This window comes from Xyrauchen texanus, chromosome 15 (assembly GCF_025860055.1).
Source record: "Xyrauchen texanus isolate HMW12.3.18 chromosome 15, RBS_HiC_50CHRs, whole genome shotgun sequence".
Classification (NCBI taxonomy): Eukaryota; Metazoa; Chordata; class Actinopteri; order Cypriniformes; family Catostomidae; genus Xyrauchen; species Xyrauchen texanus.
In genome coordinates, this window is record NC_068290.1 from 11,464,733 (window position 1) to 11,488,296 (window position 23,564).

The 23,564-nt window shown below is 38.0% G+C and overlaps 1 protein-coding gene across 1 annotated transcript in view; it reads left to right on the top strand.

Annotated features, from left to right (window-relative positions):
- LOC127656335 (R-spondin-2-like) overlaps positions 1 to 23,564 on the top strand; it is a 73,072-nt gene that overhangs the window by 21,182 nt on the left and 28,326 nt on the right. Inside the window, exons 2-4 of the mRNA XM_052144615.1 lie at positions 7,334 to 7,522; positions 14,936 to 15,079; positions 17,167 to 17,355. Coding sequence (XP_052000575.1) covers positions 7,334 to 7,522; positions 14,936 to 15,079; positions 17,167 to 17,355 — 522 coding nt within the window. The remainder of the gene's footprint in view (positions 1 to 7,333; positions 7,523 to 14,935; positions 15,080 to 17,166; positions 17,356 to 23,564) is intronic.

Sequence of the window (23,564 nt, forward strand, 5' to 3'; positions counted from 1 at the left end):
ATATTATTATTTTGCTATGTTATATAAAATAACTTTATGAGACAGGAAACGATATGGAGAAGAGTGGGAAATGGGATTAGGAAACAGTGTTGTAGTACTCAAGACCGGACTCTGTATTATTTTTATGTGGTCTTGGTCTTGTCATATACTAGTGAGCAATTTTACTTGGTCTTGACTCAAACTTGAACAAATGTGGACTCGGACTTAATCGAGTCCCTTTTCTAAAAATATACAGTGAAAGCTTTGACTTATTTGACAAACATTTTTTGACTGACAATATCAGAGATCTTCACGTTTGGCCCCATTTCAGTCTGCTGTGTAGAATCAGAACTACTGATACCCAGTTCACAATAAATCATTCAATTAAGTTGGTTCTTTTTTGGTGAATTGGCCAAACAGGCTAGCAAAATGTCTGAATTGATTGGCTATTCAGTCCGATTAGTTCGAACTTCTATCTCACTGAATAATTCTCACTCATGAAAACAACATTGGGATATTTTAGAAAACGGAAAACAAACCGTGTCTTGTTAATAAGGGGCTGTTCACACCAATTGCATTATTGCATCCATCCATTCTGTTTTCTGTAGTTTTTCTATGTAAACATGCTAAACGGATGTCTTTGAACATTGCATTATGTATTCACTGTGTTTTTGGCATCTCATGCAGGAGCACCACAAGTTTTTTTTAAAGTTATTTTGTCAAAAAGAACATCATCTGTTAAAAACATGTCACAAGACACCTGTGTGATACTCTATTCCCTGGTAGCACACGTACAACACCCAGGCGTCTATTTGATGTATGTGTTTGTTCATCTGCAATCCGTTAATAAGACTTTTATGTCAATAAGTATATGTCAGATGTCAATAAGACATTCAGCAGATGTCTTTGAGATGTTTATGATTAAGAATGATTGTAAATGTGATCTTTTTAAGATGTTTAGCAGATATTAGATGCTTTCCAGATGAAAAGATCTAAAAAAGACATCTCAGAGGCGTACGTGTGCTTTCTGGGTTTGTTGCACTGCATTGGTTTGAACGGCCTCTAGTCTTTTAGAAATGCTTTAGCCATTAGTTACATGAATGCTACTAAAGAAAATTTTAAAGTGGTTTCTGAAAAAGAAGTTTTTGTGTGTACAGGCAAAAGTAAGAAGACATTTTTACTTGACTTGCAATGAATGAAATATAGTAGTGCAATTGAGGAAATTTTTAACAAATTGAATGTAAATGTTTATATTCACATTCTGCCTAAACATTGTCATATTTAATTGTCATTATTGTTTGGTTTTCAGGCCCATTTTAGTTATAGTACAGCAATACTGTAATATGTAAAGCAGAAATTATTAATTGACTTGAATGAAGCTGTAGTTTGTATCGTCATGATACAATGTGTAAAACCAATTTGTTAACTTAACCTAGGATGTGTCATTTATTTAATGCAATGTATTTTATTCTCAACTGGCAATATTGTGTAACCAACATAAGCTTAAAAAAATAATAAATGAGGTTTATTTTATAAATGAGGTTTAGTTCTTTGAACTATACATTTAATACATTTATAATAAAAAAAACACTTGTCTTAGACTCAGCCTTTTCTGGTCTCGGTCTCAACTTGAACTAAACATACTCTGGTCTCAGACTGAACTTTGACTCGAATGAGCTGGTCTCAACTACAACATTGTTAGGAAATGACAAACTCAGGTTTCCTGTATCAAAACACACCTTACACCTATTATTTCTGTTAAACTCAAGTTCAAGTTTATATCAAGTTGAATGCATAATATGAACTGTGGCCCATTGATGCACTTTTTCTTGTTTGTTTCCCATCCTGGGTCACAGTGTCTGTTTAAAATTGAAGTCCCGTTTTGACAGTTATATTGGAAAGACATCATATTTTCTGGTTTAGAGCTTGAATTCGATCCCCTGGATGAATTGATAAAAATGTGATCTGAAATATAAGACTCCAGTCATAGCTACAGGTATAAATCAGCTGGCGGTAAAAAGATTTCCATAAAATGTGGAAGCTCTGGCCCCTCTAGGGTGGCTCTTGGACACCCCTGCCCTAGATGCACCAAATCCCAGCCCCTTTTTTACATGCCTGTGGTTGGAGCTGGGAAAGCCGTCTTCAGACAGGCTACTGTTCCAAAAATCTTGAGTGAGGCAAAAATCTCCTCAGCCGTCAGCTGTGCCGTCTCCCTTCTTCTTTCCATTTATAATTACTGGTCCAGGGAGAGCAGGGTCACATCAGTATGCACTACGGATACAGGCCTGACTATTATGTTGTACAATTGACAAAAAGCAAAACACAACCTCGTCAAATACAAGTGAAATCTCACATGTGTGATAAGACTTGCACGGCTACTCAGAAACTAGGTGGCCTAAAATGTAATCGACAGGTCAATGTTAATATCATGTAAAAGAACCAAAACATGCAATGCAGCATGATTGGTCCACGCAGTTGAGATGATGCGGGTGAGATATGCAAATGCAGATATATCCATTGTCAGATTAATTTTGCTTGTATTGTCATAAACATTCACTTTTAGTTTCTGATATTGAAATTCTGACTTTGAACATTTAAAAATAGTTCAGTCTTAGATACCTGTAGCTCCAACGCAGTTCGCTTAACAACATTTTTAAATGGAGAACTTACCATTTTCACTTTATTTTCACTTTTGCATAATTCAAAATATATTTGCATACAATTACACACAAACAAATACACAATTTGTGGGCAGGGGAGTTTTGCTCCTGCCATCTCCATTTAGAAAAGCACAACTGAAGTCATCCATGACTAAATGACAGAAACTCAACGCGTCGATAAGTGGCAGAACTAATTGACTAGTCGGGTAGTCGATGCAACCCCTAATGTGCAATGAAGTGCACAATCTACCCAATGATTGCGCTTTTCATTGGACAGATTATGCTGATGTTGTTTGGATGATTGATTGACTGATGCAATCATTCATGAATTATTGTGTTGTTCAAGCTCACGTTGACAGCAGCCGTTAGAGAACTCATTTAACTGCCATAAGGTCTTTTCTGCTGAAAAGGCCCTTACAGTTGGATGAAAGAAATAGCACCCTCATGATTAAGGAAGAGGGGAAATGGTTTGTGATATTTCCATACCACCCTCAATTAAAAAAATTCAGTAAGGGAAATGTGCTGATAGTTTTGAGCTTTTTGATGTTCAGCCTCATGCCTGTCCTGGTTTCCTTCGCTCTCTACAATATGATCGCAATCAGGTCTGAAATGTGTGGGCTGAGTAGGGGACATTTTTACCAATTTAGGATGAATGTCAGGCTTCTATAAACATGTTCAAACTGTATACCATATGTCTTTATATGCACTGTGTGGTTAGGTATAAATGTGTCCATATAATTTCTTCATCATAAGAACACTGACGTCATGGAACATAAAACATGCTACACAACAATGCATTTTTTTAACCATGAAAACAGCCCAGTGATAAACCTTTGTATGACGAAAAAACAAAAAAGACTGTAAATATTCCCTAGTTATGTTGATATTAGTTGTGCTTGAGGTGCCTCAAATCAATTGTGTTATACTTACAGAGATTACTTTTCCTTGAAACCAAGAGTGAAAAATCTGTTTTGTTGTAACAGATTATGCATTGTAAAATTAACATCTGTACATAACATAAACAGTGATTGTCAGATTCTTAAAAAGCCTCTAATTTGACAGCACTACCAAGAAATCTAATTACCAATATTTGTCATATAAAGCCAAATATGACTGAACAACCTTTCACCTTTCTTTTTTTAATGTATTTTATATGGTACACATTCAGTTCAGAAAAAAGGGAAAGGAAAAAGGTCAGCAAAATTCAGTTGAATGCAGGACCTAGGCCTCATGTCTCCAACATGATATTTTATGAAGAATTGTGGTGGGTCGTCTAGTTAGGGCTGTTACACTATCTTGGATTGTGATATTTAAAACTTGGTTCCAATCAATAGCCATGTCTCTGGTTTGCAGCTATTGTGTGCACCCAAGGACATTTTCCTGTAAAGGGTATGCAAAGGAGCTTACATTAAGTGACCTTTATTGTGGAACGGTATGGCCGTTACTGGCTCCTTTGTCTTCTACCAGCAACATGATCCGGCTCGGAGTCAATGTGGTTTTGGGCTTTCAACGGCTGTCTAAACTCAACATACAGGAGTTGAGCTTTGAGTCAAATCACTGTGCTGATCACAATCAAAATGGTTTGTTCTGCAAAAATGTCAGGTCTTGCTAAAGACACAGTTTTTTTGGTCAGTGACATTTTTATGTATCAATGAAAAATATCTTTGACAGTTCTATAATGTCAAATGTTTAAACGATCAACACAGCACTTTGCAGTAAACTTGCTGTACTCTTTTAACCACTACTCAGTGTAGTGGTTAAAACTCAGGGCTGGTAATTGTAAGTTTGCTGGTTCAATCCCTGCAAGGTGCAAGCCATGAGAGAGCACTGGGCATTTTCCCGATGGGCCACTGGGTAATTTGGGCCAACCCGCTGCCTCGCAAGTACCGGCCTGTCCTGGGTGGTAATGAATGAGTTAAACCAGTTCACCGAACCGTTTGAAACTGTTCATGCCTAGAGTCAACACTGATCCACAAGTTACTCTATATTTACCTGTCTTTTGGATGTGTCTGACACTCCATATTGAAATGAGCCAATAACCTGGATTAATATGATCCTTGAACTATGTTCTGAAATATGTTTATGACTTCATTGTATTACCATTTTATCAATGTATGAAGATAATCCAGTCTACAATTCTCGAGTCAACAGTATACTGCTCCTGAAACAGCTGCTCTCGAGTCAACATTATATTGAGTCGTTCGCAGCAGTTCCTCAGTCAACAGTACACTGATCCCGGATCAGCAGCTCTTGAGTCAACAGAACATCGAGTTGTTCGCAGCAGTTCTCGAGTCAACAGTACACTGATTCAAGGACAGCAGCTCTCGCATCAACAGTACATTGAGATGATCTCAGCAGTTGGCTAGTCAGAATACACTGAACTGAGAATTGCCTCTTTCGCACATAATACTGAAAACTGCTTATCCATGAGTAGATGATGAGCATGCGTGAACCGAGGACTTGAATGAGGGGGTGAAACTTTTCAGCTGAGAGATGTAAACAAATTTTACTATTGAATATTGTGCATGCAGATTATATCTGAAGTTGTGTTGAGCTGGAACATGGTTTGTGTAAAAAAGGATGAGTTTATTAAAACTGGTTTAATCACTTTATACGCTTTAGATGTGTAGAACATCCGCGGTTGTATATCAGTGTCAGTTTGGGTGCTTTAGGTGCAAAGATTTAATGTAGGATGTGTTGTAAGATCACACTTATTATTATAACTTAATTAAATAAAATGTAATAATCAGCAATATGTGCTTACATATGGCTTTATTGAATGTGTTTGTGCGTGTATTCTATGATGCTGGCATATTAGCATTATGCATATTGACATCATTAGGCAATGTCTTAAATGAACTGGTGAATAATTTTTTTTAACCGGTTAAAGGAAATGAACCGTCCTAAATAACCGGTTCATGGAAAAGAATTGGACCTCCCATCACTAATAGGCGGCCAGCCTGTACTCCAGCATGGCGCAGAACACATAATGAGTGAGAATTCAATAAAGTTAGTAAGGTCAAAAAAATGCAATAGCTTTTCTTTTGAAGTCACAGTGGGGCAGATTACGTAAGCACATATTTATTCAATAACTCACATGGCCTTGATTATTTGACATACAAATCTTAATAATGGTGACAACCAAAAACAACATATTAAGTATAAGATGAGTTCTGAATTATCACAAAGTGAAAAATAATTGCAAGTTACAACAAATACTATAACAGCAGCTTAAATAAAATCGGCAAACAGAAAAGCTATGAGAAGTACATTGTCATTTGCATAATTTATTCATACCGCAAAGCATTAATTGGAGCAGAAGTGTAACTTGCTGTATAATGCTCACACGTGATAATGCAGAAAATAAGTCATGAAAAATATTACTTTGTGGCTATTTGAGCCTTTGAGGCTTACTTTGTTTAAAGGATAGCAGAAACAGTGCTTTTCAAAGCATAGGGCTTTTCACTTTTTCTTAAGAATAATCTGGGGAAGGAATTAAAACACTGCAGATATAAAGATACAACAAACTCACATATGAGCAATTAATCTGCAAAATATCTGAAAAGATCTACACTTTAAGAGGTATGTTTATTAGATTTTTTACATATGTTTGTATTTGTTTATTTTTATGTATGTACATATTCTAAACTTTGTTTTCATTGATTTAAAAAAAATAAACATTTACACATTGTAATGTGGGTAATTGGCTTGACATTTTAAGCATTGTCATCAGTGTCCTGTTGTGTGACATTTTCTTCCTCTAACTATTGTAAACAACATTTTTATGATATTGTATAGCTATATACTGTATACATATATAATATATTATTATTGTACTTGTTGTTTCACCAACTTCATATTAACTAAGACAGTATATTTTCACTTTTTAAAAAAAGTTTAAAGTTGATTAAGATCTTTAAAAGTTTTGAAGAAATGCTGACTTGTCACGTCACCTAAAATAAACACTTTCCCTTGTACTTTCATGTACAACCTAACATCTGCATTTTGGAAAAAAAACAAAAACTTTTTGGAAAATTTTTATTTGTCTGCACTATAAAGTGCTTATTTAGTGCTTTATCTAAAAAAAAATCCATGCATCGCATTTACAGTGGTTTTATATGTTTTAAAAGTTATAAAAATATTGCACTGGTGGGGCCCGTTGTCACGACTAGCAGTCAATAGAAATGCATTTTTTTTTTTTGGCACAAAAGATGGTGTGTTATGGTGTGGTGTGTTTCAGGTCGGGTTTGGTGGGTCCCTCTGGGCCAGAAAGTCCAGTGCCACTTTTTAGTCCCAGTCCACCCCTGCTAAGGTGGCTGTTATTGTAATAAGTGTAAGTTGCATTGGATAAGAATCATGTTGACCAGCACTGCTTATCAACTGCATACATTATGTTGTGTTATGGATGCTGGTCTAAAGCATGGGATATTGGTGTGCTGGTGCCCCTAATGGACTTCTTAACTAGCTTAAAAGGCCAAGTTGGTCTACGAGCTTGAACTAGCTGTACCATGGAAATTCATGCTGATCTTAGCTGGCTTTTTTAGCAGGGAAAGTATGTGCTATATGGCTTCTAACTGCTCATGTCTTGTTGGTCACGATACAACTATATTACTTGTGCCAAGTGTCCGTTGAGTATTATTTGGTGTTATTAATTTGTAAAACCTGTGTCTTTTTTGTGTCTTGCTTTATTGCAGCTAGCTATGGAGCGTACCCAATCTGCAAAGGCTGCTCTGTGTGTTCGAAAGACAATGGGTGTATGAACTGCCAACCAAAGCTGTTCCTGTTTCTACGAAGGGAGAGGATGAGGCAGTATGGGGAGTGTCTCCACGCCTGTCCATCAGGCTACTATGGCGTGCGAGGGACAGAGATTAACATGTGCTCCAGTAAGATCCCTACCTCCACAATCACTGTTTACAGTCCAAGTTCACATGTACACACAAGCATATCCACATGCTTCCTATTCGTATCACAGGTGTGTAGATGCTATTGCTCAAACTGGTCTATTTAGCTTGGATTTTTTTTATGCTTAGCTCTGCAGGCAATATTATGCCTACTACTAATATTAGGAGTATTTGATTAAACTGACAAAAATCCTGTTGGCAAGTTGGACATGCAGAAATAGTCATCTCAATAGATTTAACACCTTTTGTGTTCCACGGAAGACAATAAGTCTTACAATGTTGGATCTAGAACCTCATATGGGTTTGGAACAACATGAGAATTTAGATTTTGGGGTGAACTATCCCTTTAACTCTTTCCCCACCAAACACGGAATTTTCCGTGTTTTATGAAAAAACGCTTCCCCTCCAAACACGGAATTTTACGGGTTTCCGTGTTTTAGGTGTTATACGGTAAGGAAGACCCCTACGCATGTTTTGAAAGAGTACGCAACTCTTTGATCAAAGAAACAGACTGCGATCGTCTCAAACATGAAGAAGTGGAGTATGAGAAGCTCAAAATATCAGACATAAACATGCCTTTTTCTCAGCTTTTTGTCTGAAATGTTGTTTTTGACAAAACCTACCTCTGTTCAAGTCGCAATAAAAAAGAACAAATGAAGATAAAATAAAATCGTTTTTTTTTGCCTAAAAGCAGAGGCTCAGATCTTTATTGTGATATATAGCATCTTCATATATTCATGGAAGAAAATATTCTGCGGGCCATTAAAGTTTAGCGAAAATCGTCAAAACTTTTTTTAAAAACGCTGGCGGGGAAAGAGTTACGGAAAGGGATTTTTAGTGAGTGCCCATATGATTTGTAAATAAAATTAAATAAAATTTCCATATTTTTCAGGTGCTATTATTGTTTAAAGTCAACATGAAATAAAATACAAAATTACACTATATACTTTCTTAAAACACATTTGTTCAATTATGTTCACAATTCATCTGTATGGAACAACCAATTTTTAACAATCCAATTAGTTGCTAATGGATAAAATCAGGCCCTGAACTACATTTTTTCTCTCTCATTGAATATACAATTTTCTATTTTGGAAATATTTCACATTACAAAAGTAAAATAGGTCATGAATGCTGTTTCTTGTTGACTTTAATGGCTGTCTGACACACAATTTTAGTCCCTTAATTTTAATCAGATTTTCAGATTGGATTCAGTATATCAAACACTAATGAAGAAAATTCTCATTCTATTTGGAAAGAGCTAAACAAACATCCTATTAGAATAATGCCTCCCTCATCCCTTCATTTCTTGTATGTTGTATCCTTATTTTAACATTTGATCCAGGCCTGAGACTCTCTGGACCTTCGAGGTTACAGTAAGTGAAAAGCCTGAGGTGTTGGCTGAATGCTTCATGTTAAAACAGAACTCCAGCTCTTGGGGTTATTGGAGCCAAACTCCTGACATATGGGCCTGAAACAAGGCCTCAAAGGAATGTGTCAAGACCTACGACTATTATGTCAGTAACCCAGACACAGCACAGACACCCCTGCATAAAAACCTGTTTGGTCTAACTCAACAAACTCAATACAGATTTTTATGCCAATTTTATCATAACTCTAAGGGGATTGCCTAAACATTCAATTGACCGTAAACTAACTATCAATTAACTCTACTGACCATTCTAGAAATTCCATATTCTAACATAGTCATCAAAGAGCTCAGAAGAGGCCCCCAAGTAATTACATGTTGTGAAGGTGATAGCTATTGTTTTCTGATTCCTGTGTCCTCCAACCATCCCTTGATCTGGTTGAATTTTGATTTTAAATGATACTGATATGTGGCCAGTTAATCTTGATTCCTCTCATAGAGAACTTCTCCCAGAACAAAACCCCACATTGTCACGTACCATCAAATCTCAGCGCAAAGCCCACTTTGAAGTGATCAGAGTTTCAGTCATGACTTTGTAATCCAGCTTTGCATTTGACCCTCCTCCTTAAGTTACACTCTTTCTGTCATCTTCGCTAAGCTGTTCATGTCCATCAGTCATAATGGGACGTTCTATCAGAGTTAGTGCAAGAAATGATCATTGGGTCACTGGAAGCAATTTTGAGGACAACTCATTCACTTTGCTCTCTCTTGCATGGGTTCTCAATACAACCACCACATGTGGTGGGGTTGTGTTCTTTTGAAATCCATGCAAGCACACTGCATGCCACCACACTGAAGAATCCGATCGTCCTTTACCTCATATCCATGATCCAACCTTACAACATTGCATTGCACACAAGTAGAAGGAGGGCTAGATGCAGCTGCCCACTTTTCCCATCTGTAGGAGAATGAGCCAAGTTTAGGAGTCTGCAGCCTTCCACTGAAGCTATCCAGATAAAGACAGAGTGATAGAAGGAGATAAATGCTGGAAAGGGGGCTCAAAATGAGAGCAAAATGGTGGGTTGGCACCATCAGTTTTTCCACAGGGTTTTCAAGTGAAAGCTCTCTTCCTCATTCATCTCAAACCCTCTTTGTTCCTCCTCGATTATTCCCTACACATCTTAGGTGTCATCACATTGCAGCCCCTCACACTTTTTCTCTCGGCAACACATAACCAGACATATGCACAAAAGGCTCAAGGCTGCACATAAATAAGGATCTAAACTGCAAACAGAGAGGTTTGGCCAGTTATAACTTTTCCAGCAGTCATCAAGGTACTTATCAGCTTACCATCAGAGGGCATGTAATTCGCTTTTATGGGCTACAGAGTGGTAGGAAAGCCTTGCATGAGCTTGTGGAATTGAGATGAGTATTAATGTTAATAGTTAAATGACTTTATGAAATATTCTTCAGATGATTTAAGTAGCTGTTCCACTGTCAGACCCTTTAGAATAAAACATATTGTCCCTAAATTACCTTCTCAACTCCCTTGGTGCGTATATCAGTAAGTGAAGTTCTCTCTTCTCTCTTTACTCCCATGGTAACCCTTTTAAAAAGGTTTTTGATTGCCAATGTCCTGGAAGTAATTTTCAAGTATCACAGCTCATCTAGGACTAGTATATGTGCTACATGAGGGACCATTTTCTTCAGTAAATGTAAAAATAATTTTATTATTATTATTTTTATTATTATTATGTACTGTAAAGTGCACAAGCAGCCCTCTTTTTGGACACTGCATGTGGATGATTTAAACAGACACTACAAGGACCTAGAGAAAATCCCAGAGAGCTTGGTGCACCCAGTGGTGCAGCCAGATGACATAGCTGGGTGTGGGAAAGTCAACCGCGTGATTCGTTCTCTAGAATCTGCTCAAAAAAGCAGATCAGACGGGCCAGGCTCTTTCAGTGAGGCCTGGGAGGAAGAATGGAAAAATGTGGCCGGATTCCGCTCCCCCCAAACCCACCTACCCCAAAGCATGGGCATCCCTTCTACACCACAGGATGTCTGCTGAATAATCTACATTGGTTACAGTGGCCACTGTAACCTCAGGACCTGCTACCTGCTTTACCCCTTATTTACAAGGCACTGCCGCATATAATTTAAAGTCCATTTGTCATATTAAAAAGAAGTCCCCCTTTAACGTTTATTTGCTTACATAATGAAGTAAAATTTCATCAGCCCTGGCCTACATGGTTTGCTGCCGCTTGAATATGACATTGGCTAGAATGTCCACAGTATAATTTGCTTTATTGTTTTTTGTGTTTCATCCAGACCACAGCAGAGAGGCATTCCTGCCACAAGTCTTGCAGGATTAGATCACCCCTAAAGCTTGACGATTCAACTCAACATGCACTTGACTTCAAAACCACATTGAAAGCCAAGTGGAAAAAAAGAAAAAACATAAATCTCAAGCAACAGTTTGCAGTGGTGTAGGCAATTTCAACTTTCTCCAACATAGGTGCCTGGGACGTTCTGGTTATGATTCTGTATTAATTTTGTCCCTCTAATTCCATATAGATATCTGAAAAAAATTTTATGTATGTAAAACACATATATACTGTAAAAAATACAGTATATTCATGTTTTGGTTTCACTGATATAAAAAGTAAATTCTTTAAGACAGTATATACAGCATACAGTGTATATTTAAAAATGCTAAAAAAAAATAGCTGTTTTCATGTATGTTACATGAATAACGTACGTATGTTGAATATTTACAGCATATTCCCAAATATATGAACTATAATTTTATAAATGTATGTTTTCATAGTTGGCAATATATAAGATTTTTGTATGGGATGAATTACACATGGGACAAAGTGAATGCATTGGGCTTCCATCAGATTTCCGCATGTCTGTGCAATAATAAGAGTTCTTATTATGTCATATTAGTCTCCTGTTGTCATCTACGCTAGGCCTTTAAAAGTGGCACTGAGTTTAAACTTACTAGAACAGAAAACGTTTAGTTTTACCTCACCTGTTTCTGTCAAGAAGGAACTTTTAGTAGAGGACATGTTTTCGCACTGATAACAAGAATTATAATTGTTTTTGCACCCAAGCTCACCTTATTATGCGGCAAATTCACTTAACAGTTCCTCTTCTTTTGTGTGTGGTATTTTAGTGCAAAACACCTGCATCTCATTCAGTTTAAGAATTGCGTCGTGCAAATTGCTTTCTGTACAGATTTTGTGGTGCGAGATTTGCATATTTCCTTTAGTGAATTGATGGCTAAAACTTTGCAGACGTCGCATGCAAATAAACTGTTCTTTCAGTAGGTGGAATTAATTCTTAGTAATTTCCCCCCTAAGGTACACAGATACCATTTTTATCTTCTAACTAATATCAATGTTCCAACATAGCAGCGATTTTTTTTATATTTCAGCATCTGCACTTGATCACGGGTGACAGATGACATTTCATGACACGTCAGACAAATCATTATCTTACTCATGCGCCAAAAGTTTCTTTTTTTCTTTCTTTTTTTCTTCTCATTTCCACTTTTGGAGCGAGCAAACCAAAAGGCGATGACAGCCTCACTGCGGCTGCAATTTATCAGGCGAAAGAGAGAAGCTGATTTTCAGTTAAAAAGCTTCATTTGTAGCTGATTTATAAGCTGTTGCTCCCTGTCATATATTGGACATGTAGGGACCCAGTAAGTCCCATAGCTCTTGATTACTCTGGGAATAATAGTGAGTGGATCTCTGTGTGGCCTTCTTCCTCTCCTCAGAATCTGTACCAAGATCTCTATAGCTAAAATCAAGTGTTTATCAAACAATGGATGCAGTTCACCTGTGGTGTCTTGGCTGGTGTAAAAACAAAGGTGTTAAAGACAATAAAATGCTGAAGATGTTTCTTTTCTTTCATTATTTTGGGCGTATTTTGCATTCTTGCCCTGCAGCTAAGCTACGAGACAACTGATGTTAGTGTGGCTTCTCTCTTTGATCTGCGTGTCTCATTGAAATGTGCAAAAATACATCATATTACATTTGCTGGAGCAATGACTCAGCAGTAATCATGCACATGTGCTCTGAGACATTGATCAGTGGTACTCATGCAGGCAATGCAAGTTTGAGTCTGGTTCGATATATGCTGACAGGAAAAGGAAATTTCTGCCACTGAAATCGCCCTTTTCTTATGGAAATTCAAACTACTGCCCCCAGAAGCTGGAAGTGTTGTTGCCTGTTTTCTGGGTGAAATGTCCACACAGTGGTGCCAAAAGCAAGTTGCATTTTTAATTGTAAATGATGGAATACAGTCAACAGGAATGCAAATTTTATTAACCCTACTCCCACGCCCCAACCCCAACTCTAAACCTAATCGTAAGTTTATGTGAACATGTTTACTTCAGAACCTGTGTCTTGGGGGTTTCTCGTGCAATGTGGTGTCAGTAGTGCCACTGCAGAAGGTAAACACATTCGAGTCGATGCCAATGTCGATGCATGTCTGATGGGGGATGGTGCTTGTCAATAATTCAGTAGAATAGGTTCAATTTCAGGGTACATGAACATTCGGAAGCAGCATGACGACTCCCATTGTGATCATGTTGTTCTTTTTAAAGGTGATAGGAAGTGCCTTTATGGCTATGGATTAGCTAAGTGCTTGCAGGAGAGTTGTATCTTCCACCATTTCTTAAAAACATACACTCTCTCAGAGTGTATGATGAGATTGTTTGGATGGGTTAAAGAAAGCGTGAGAGATCAGGAAAGGTGGGCGGAGGATCTGGGGTTCAAAGGGAGAAGGGGAGAGACTCCCTTGTTGGGAAGGAATGTAGCCGAGGAGACAGGCTGGTTAGCTGAAGATGGTTTAATTAGGGAGCATGATGGTGAGAACCTTCATGAAACCCAGAGAGCGTCAGAGATAAAAGGAAATCCTTATCTCTTTTTACCATGCCAAATTTTCTCTAAATGTTGTTGAAAAACTGTGCTCACCTGCAGATCAGTTAAAGTCATAAGCCTCTAACTAAAGACTGACTCAGGTACCTTTGTACCTCAGTGAAATCAGCAGTGTTGCTTCACATGGTTTTGCACAGCTGCAATCTGAGATCCAAAACCTATCAGGTCCCTGAAGAAGCTTTTAAGAAGTGCCATAAATTAGACAGCTCCCAGTGGCTTCTTTCAATTACATAGGCCAGCGCATCGCCCTGTTGGTGTGGCGCATGTAATTTTGCTCTGCCTGACGTGCTATTTGCAGAGTCACAGCTTGATGACTTGCTGGCACGCTGCGTTTGATATGTTGTGGCAAGGCGGGGCGTGGGAGGATCGGTGTGGTGGTCTTGCCTTCTTCACAGAGCGTGTTGACCCCTCTTTCCCCTCCTCAGAACCTATCTATCTATCTATCTATCTATCTATCTATCTATCTATCTATCTATCTATCTATCTATCTATCTATCTATCTATCTATCTATCTATCTATCTATCTATCTATCTTTGGTTCTGACATTCTAATGGTCCATTGGACTCTTTTTCTTTCTAACAATCAGGCTGTTTGTCTACATATAATTTCTATTAAACCTTTAAACCACAAGGTTGTAAAACTTTAACTTTCAGGCCAGGCTTTTTCAAGACAACATTAGAGTTTACTGTAACACCACTTTTGCAACTAGGACAGTTGATCAGAGTAGAACTTTCATACTTGCTCTAGAATCTTCAATGCTGAAGAAATCTGCTTTCCCTTCTTTGGTGAAAAGGGTCATGTTGAGGTAATTCCTCATTCCGGCAGCAACTGCATGCAGCCCCAAAAACTCTTATATCCTGCACTCCCAGGGTCAATATGTACAAGTATTTCAGAAGAAGTTGCACTGTGATATCTCACTACCATCACAAGAAGGCCTCATACAGCCTCAAAACCCCTTTTCCAACCAATAATCCCTCTCTCATATTGATCCCCTCTCCCCTTTCAATATGCTCCAGATGGAAAGGTCTTGTCCGATGTCCTGAGTGATTTTTGCCTCTGTTGTTGCTTTGCAGGGTGTAGGATAGATGACTGCGAGGCCTGTTTCAGCAAAGACTTCTGCACAAAGTGCAAACCTGGTTTTTACTTGCACAAGGGTCGTTGCTTCGACAAGTGTCCAGAGGGTTTTGCTCCCCTGGAAGATAACATGGAGTGTGGAGGTAAGGGAATACTTTTGTCTTCATGCAAAACAAATATTGCAACTGGTATTCAATGCTTTTTCAATTGAAAACCGGAATATTCTTTTCAGGGTTGGGGGGGATCTTTTTTTTTTATGTGACCAAAAGCAAATATCCATGCGTAGTTCTTATGGATTAAGGCACCAAGCTTATTTGCAACAAGTAGTAGTTCATTAATTGAGTCAATATCAAATTACAAATGTCCCTGAATTTGCAATACAGCTGCATTTCCACAGTAACCACATAATAACCATTTTGCTACTGAGTTGCCAAATTTAATAATTTAAATAATAATTTAAATAATATATTTTTTTTGCATAAAAAAATAAGCAACATAATTTCTCAAGAGCACCAAGACATTGTCTATTAAACACATCAACAAATTCTAAATGTTCCATAGCTTGACATTTAGATCCAGCAATCTGAAATAAACGTCACCACCTTACGGGCCAAATATTTTTTAATTTGTTAAGTGTACCCATGGGTGGAAAATGCAATAAAAGTCCTGCAGGCCTATTACCTTTGTAACAGCTGAAATAAAAACTTTATGGAAAATTGTACTGTATGGGGCAGTGCTGCGAATCTCAATAATATTAATGATATTATGCACAGTATAAGATCCTTTTAAAATTCCTGTTTTGATGAACAGTAATCCTTAATGACAGATTTAAGCACTCAAATAAATATTTCAAATATTATGGTCAATTAATTTCTACATCTGCCACTATCAGTCTTGGGATTTTGTTAGTCAGTAGATGAATACGTAGATCAGCACTTTTATTAAGAACATGACTGATTGATCTAGTGTTAACTTTTTGCCTTTAGTTTTTAGATGTTTTGGATTCTAATTCGCCCCAAAATTACTTTTTATTTTAATAAACCAAGATTGCATCTGTACGTCATTGGAAGGGTGTTAAAATTTTATAGACACAGACACATTTATTGACAGTTCTGTATATGAAAAAACATAAAAATCTGAAGTTCAGACATTGACAACCACAAACTCTTCACACCAGCAGCAGGAACCCAGAATAAAAGTAAATATACACCTGAGCCACTGTGAATGAGATGAAATAGTTCACGAACAACCGTTTCCCATCGCACAACCCAGCCATGGAACACATTTATTTAGGGAAGAAATACACTATGCACAGGTGGGCCCATCAACAATCAGCTCACCTGGTTAACGCACACCTGAGAGCAATTAAGAGAGAGGTACAGAAAGAGTAAAGACAACACACACACACACACTCTACATAAACACAAGCAATACATCTGAGAAGGCCATCACAATGGGGGACACGGAAAAGAGTGCAAGCTGAAGAAAAACTACTGAGATTTAATGACACCGATAACAAGTGCCACTAACATTGATCATAACATTCAAAATAACACATTCCAGCGCAGGATCACCAGTCACCAAACACACACAGATGCAATAAAAACCTCATACTCAAGAACTGAAGATGTTTCATCTGGAACATACCTGATGAAAGCTATTTTAAAAAGTGGTGAGGACACGTCTCACCCATCTCAACCCATAAATGACAGCAATGTATCTAATAATAATTCAGTGAATACTTGGAAAAAGTGAGAAAATGTCTTTTACTGCTGTGGTCACTTTTGTTGAGAACATTTACTAATTAACCCACAAGAGCTCAAACACTATACAGCACTGCAATAGTAGGTGTGCGATTGGTCGATGCTGTGATTGGCCGCTGCTGTAAACAATCATGGGATTGGTCGCTGCTGTAATCAGTCACGCTATGGATCTGTACTAATTTGTGCGTTTGGTGAAAGTTTAGGCAGTTCGACATGAATAAACCCCTACACAATGTCAACATCAACTATAATATACTTAAATTTATACTTAATACATTTGGATACTTATGCTGGGGTGGTAGATGGGGTGGCAAAGCTAATTTTTAGGGTGGCAGCTGCCACCCCGCACCACCCTTGTGCCACGCCCCTGATTTTTGGTCTTTATCATATCCAGAATGTCTTGTGCATTAGCAATGTTTTTTGTCATTACCTGGCTGCCCTTGAATTCTAGCTTTTTCTTCTAATAGAGGGTTGCGAGGTGGGCCAGTGGAGTGAGTGGGGGTCCTGCACTAGAAGAAACAAAACCTGTGGCTTCAAGTGGGGGCTGGAGACCCGCACACGGCACATTGTGAAAAAGCCTCCAAAGGACACAATACTATGTCCCACCATTGCTGAGTCCAGGAGATGCAAAATGGCCATGCGACATTGCAGGGGAGGTGAGCTGCTCAGTGTGTGTGTGTGTGTGTGTGTGTGTGTGTGTGTGTGTCAAATTGTCTGTGTGATTCAATCAGCGTATGTGGATCTGCTCAATGCCTGAGATATAAGTCCATATTTAAGATACAAATAATTCATTCCATCTGTAAATCATCATTTCGTTTTATTTCCAAACCTTCTCCAGTGGAATAAGAGAGGTCTGTGTAGCACTCTGGCCATTTTGTCTAAATCTCACCTGTTTATCTTTGCTTTTTTTAATGAAAAAGTCCTCTGCCCAACCTCAAGAACTAGATTTGGCCTTTCAGTGTCGACTGGCATTTTCATACTTGATTTATTAGTATTTTTCCATGCTCACTTTAGCCAGCTCGCCTTGCTCTTTTTTTTTATTTCTTTTTCTTGCTAGTGTATGTGTTCTCTCACTTACTGTCCTCTCTTCCCAGTGGAATTGCTTAAAGTATGAAGTGCAGGTTTCCTCAATGGTTTCCTTTCTCTATTTGAGAGTTATTTGCGGTAGGTGCTGCATGTATTTTACCACTAAAACGAGAAGTCAAATCGGGAGGAAAATATTTTCTGAATAAACACAGTCAAGGAAACTTATTTTATAAAGTGTTTATTTTAAGATAGATGGGCCAAGTTTACTCATGAATATAATTGCCTTATTCAGGAGGGCTTATCAAGGAAAACACTCGTTAATAATTAATGTAGACATTTCCTCTCAGCATTTTTCATTCTGTTAACCTGAATGAACTGAAATCTTTTGCGGTCGTTGACTTATGATACTGTCACACACCAAGTGCACATGTAATTTCAATTTAAGGTCAGTAAAGGACAACACATTCAGTAACTCAAGTTAGTTTGTCTCTAATTTCCCCTTTAGAGCTCGGAATATATTTTTGACTGATTATGGCTAGGTTAATTGTTAGCAATTTAGAAAACCAGGAACCTTAGGCAATAAGAAGCTGATCTTATTCAGATTCCACTATTTATTTTGTTACCCAAGTCAAACATTATATCAGAATTTCCATAATGTTCACTTTTTGCTTGAAATGCCTCAGTATCAAGTCACAGCCACTGAATATTGAGCTATTACCATTTTTGAGATCAGTAAGACTAAATCCATTCATCTTCATTTAAATTAAAGAAAGTTTGACCAACACACCAGATACTCCCTGGCTTACCCTTTTAGTTGGAAGAAATTTTAAAAAATAGGTCTGCTTTTGAATGTACATATGAGCTCTAAGAGCTACTTTAGAGAGGTGCTGATTGATTGAATACATTTTAGACATGCCATAATGCACTTTTCTCCTTTCAATGGTAGAAAGGTAAGGTAGGGAGGGGTATCATAGTTGGAAACCTTAGTTGTCTGGCACTTCTTCCTTCTTTACCCTACACTCTCCTAAAGGATTATTAGGAACACCATACTAATACTTTGTTTGACCCCCTTTCGCCTTCAGAACTGCCTTAATTCTACATGGCATTGATTCAACAAGGTGCTGAAAGCATTCTTTAGAAATGTTGGCCCATATTGATAGGATAGCATCTTGCAGTTGATGGAGATTTGTGGGATGCACATCCAGGGCACGAAGCTCCCGTTCCACCACATCCCAAAGATGCTCTATTGGGTTGAGATCTGGTGACTGTGGGGGCCATTTTAGTACTGTGAACTCATTGTCATGTTCAAGAAACCAATTTGAAATGATTCGAGATTTGTGACATGGTGCATTATCCTGCTAGAAGTAGCCATCAGAGGATGGGTACATGGTGTCCATAAAGGGATGGACATGGTGAGAAACAATGCTCAGGTAGGCCGTGGCATTTAAACAATGCCCAATTGGCACTAAGGGGCCTAAAGTGTGCCAAGAAAACATCCCCCACACCATTACACCACCACCACCAGCCTGCACAGTGGTAAAAAGGCATGATGGATCCATGTTCTCATTCTGTTTACGCCAAATTCTGACTCTACCATCTGAATTTCTCAACAGAAATCGAGACTCATCAGACCAGGCAACATTTTTCCAGTCTTCAACTGTCCAATTTTGGTGAGCTCTTGCAAATTGTAGCCTCTTTTTCCTATTTGTAGTGGAGATGAGTGGTACCCAGTGGGGTCTTCTGCTGTTGTAGCCCATCCGCCTCAAGGTTGTGCGTGTTGTGGCTTCACAAATGCTTTGCTGCATACCTCGGTTGTAACGAGTGGTTATTTCAGGCAAAGTTGCTCTTCTATCAGCTTGAATCAGTCGACCCATTCTCCTCTGACCTCTAGCATCAACAAGGCATTTTTGCCCACAGGACTGCCGCATACTGGATGTTTTTCCCTTTTCACACCATTCTTTGTAAACCCTAGAACTGGTTGTGCGTGAAAATCCCAGTAACTGAGCAGATTGTGAAATACTCAGACCGGCCCGTCTGGCACCAACAACCATGCCACGCTCAAAATTGCTTAAATCACCTTTCTTTCCCATTCTGACATTCAGTTTGGAGTTCAGGAGATTGTCTTGACCAGGACCACACCCCTAAATGCATTGAAGCAACCATGTGATTGGTTGATTAGATAATCGCATTAATGAGAAATTGAACAGGTGTTCCTAATAATCCTTTAGGTGAGTGTATGTTGGGTCCCTGTGATGCTTGCTTATAGGTCTCAATTATCTCATCTGAGGTCAGTGATTAGGAGCCATTATTAAAGTCTTAATTGAACACACAGTGGAGCTTTTCCTTGATATCTTTGCTAGTCTTTAGAAACCACTGTTCAACAAACCTTCCATTGTGATATCGTCATCAAAAGAGTGTATGTAAATGTAATTTATTCTTTAGTCTTTTTTCAGCTCTAACTTCTGTACTACCCCAGCTACAATTAGAACTTTGCAGTGTGATACTGCCAATATTGTTGGCTCTTTAATGACAAATTTCCTCATTTTGTAAGACACTTTGGATAAAAGCATCTGCTAAATGATTAAATTTAAATATACATTTAAAGTGGAATCTGTAGTCTGAGATGCCCAGTACTACCACTTTGAGGAATACTTATAGAGCAACATACCAATAACAATTTGACACATATGCCATAGTGTTCGAATTTCCACTCTCAATATAGCCTTGAATCTTCTCTGATGTCTTCTCAGATGCTCTAGAAAAGCGAAGCAATCAGAAATACATTGCTTAAAATCCCAGTGCAGGTACTTCAGAGAAGATAATGTGCACAGCTGACCAGGAAATAGCCAAAGCCTATAGATAAGGATAAGGGTGCTTGGTCACGAGGGTTCATTAAACGAGAGGCCTGAATAACATATCCCCCGAATGACCTCTTACATTACACTGGATTCCGTGGACTTTGCAAGTAAGTCCCTGTATGCTACCTAATATGAGAGCTTTGCTCTGCAATATAACAAATTACTTCGTGAGACATAAATAGGATTACAGCCAGACTATAAACATGTACGCATGTGTAAGTTTATGTATGCCCTGCTGCCAGGCAATTTGCTGTTCATGAGAAGAGAAATTAGATAAAAGGTAACTGAGGGGGAGTGTGCTGGAATACCCGTTACTGGAATAGTTACAATAATGCTCATAACATCAGACACTAGACACCTGCCTGTGAAATAGGTATAAGATTACATAACAGCAGACCTTGAAGATTGCTATGGATTAGACAGAGACAGGAAATACGAGAAGGTAAATAATGTCAAGAGGGGGAAATAAGTGAACATGTGGATGTATTTTTGGCATTGTTTATCTGATCATCCAGCTTCCATTTCCATGAGCTTAAATGTTGCTGGACATAATTTGCAGACCTCAAGCCCCAACTTGAACTTAATGAACATGTGACTTAAGAAAAGATGAAAACATCTGGACACCAGTCATCCAAACCACTCACATTCATCAATGCAACAATGTTTAGTAAGCCATTTTTTCTATAGATACTTGTAGTTACATTACAATGGGGGTTTGGATTTTAGAATGGGACATGATGGTCAATCTGATTGGATGAGAGGTATTCCAAGAGTGCTGATAGCTCACACTATCAGCACTGGGGTGCTAACTGTTTTTATCACTCCACTTGTGTTCATGGTGTTCCAAATGTGTAATAGCAGTGCAGATCTCTAAGAGCAGCTAAAAGAGTGTGAATTTGTATTCATCCTTCTGACAGTAAAGACTTGAGCCAGCATGTGCCGACATAAGTCTTGTGTGTGCTATGCGTGTGATGAGCTGACGTTGACAAACTGTGTCATCAGTCAGTGCACTTGTTTCTTTGAAACCATCTGTGTTACACTTTATTTTGATGGTCCCCCTACAGATCTTCAACTGACTATAAGTGACTTATCAACTGACTTGCTATAGCTAGTAAACAGTGTTTCAACAAACATTCAGTAGACTTTCAATAGCCTGTAAAACAGCAAAATAACATCTGATCAACTGACTTGCTATATCTAGTAAACGGTGTTTCTACAGACATTCAGTAGACTTTATATAGGTCTTTATTATTGACCAAATTACATTATTGTTGAGAACAGTTCATTAAATTGTTGGATGAAACAATGACTTTTGTACATTTATATTTCTTTTACATACAGTCTATATGCTGGTTGCAATGTGGTGCTGCTATTCCTGTATGTTATTATCAGTATTGGTATTTACCATCTGTTGATAGTCTGTTTCAAAAAATGAGACATGTAGCAGTTAGTTAACTGTATTCCTTAGATGTTGTTAACTTTATTTTGATGGACCCTAGGTAACTATAGATGAATAGTTGATACTACTTTAAAGTAAAGTGACTGTGCTGATAGGAAATTAATATGCAAAAAAAAAGTCAGTAGAGCATTTCCAGAAAACCTTTGGGTAACAAAAGGTGAAATAATAAAATGAGCAGTTAAAATGAATGTCAAACTGAATGTTTGATTAAACACTGTTTACTAGCTATAGCAAGTCAGTTGATTAGTCACTTATAGTAAATTGAATATCTGGAAAGATGAACTTATAATCCTTTAACACCAATATGTTAACTATTAGTTCTGGTAACCCACTGACTAGTCTGTTTTGAAAAGAACTAAGGATAACAAATCAGCTATGGCTTCTCAATATATATATATATATATATAGATTTACATTTGCAGGGTAGAACCTTCTCAGAAAATGTAGGTCTTTAAATTCATCCCCTTTAAAGCACCACTATATTGCAGAACACATTCAGACAGACATCTTTAGCCATTATTTTTAAGCATCCCACCACAAGCTTCACATTGAAGGTTGCCGCATCAAGTAAAAAATAGTCCAACCTTTAAAAACACGTCTCATCTTTCCATTCTGTGCACTCCGTCTAGCTGTTTTTGAACACAAGAACATGTCTTATGTAAACGTTTCCTACTTGTCTAACACTTCGGGCTCGATAAACAATCGTGTCAGGTGAAATGAAAAATAGAGGACTTTCTTAAAGGAATATTCTTTGTTTAATACAAGTTAAGCTCTATCAGCAGCATTTGTACAAAAAATATTTTGACTTGTCTCTCCTTTTCCTAAAAAAAAGGTAAAATCTCACTTACATTAAGGAACTTACAATGTAAGCCAGTGGGACCAGTCCATAAATTATAAATGTTTCAAAAGTAAATGTCAGAACTAATTTTTGTGTTAATCAACATTATGCCACATATGCTGTTGAATGAGCTGAGCTATTATTAAACCCGTCATAATCCTTTAACACCAATATGTTAACTATTGGTTCTGGTAACCCACCGACTAGTCCGTTTTAAAAAGAACTAAGGATAACAAATCAGATATGGCTTCTCCATTTTGGAGCTTTTGAGTTTGTTGCTAGGCCGACACTCTCCCGGCAGGCAAGTCAGCCTCTTTCTGGCAGTTTGATTGGACTCCTCAGGGTGGTGTATAGAGTGGGCCATAAACACAATTTATTAATAGTCACCCGGCTGCTTGCAAAAATGAAATGCTTGCTGAGTTCCAGCTTGCACCTAACCTTTTCATCAAACCATTGACTGACCGGCCACATTAGAGGTGAGAACAATGCTAAGATAATTCTGCTGTGAAAGCGCTCTGTAGAGTGATACTCCAGCTGGGATTTTCTCATTGGGACCTTCTGTCAGAAGCACTGCTGTTCTATGGATAGATTTTCCTTATTTGCACAATTCTTACTCGCACTCTTACAGAGCCCTGTTAAAAAAATACCATGCTTGTGCAGGCTATTTTTGTGCTGGCTTGTTGC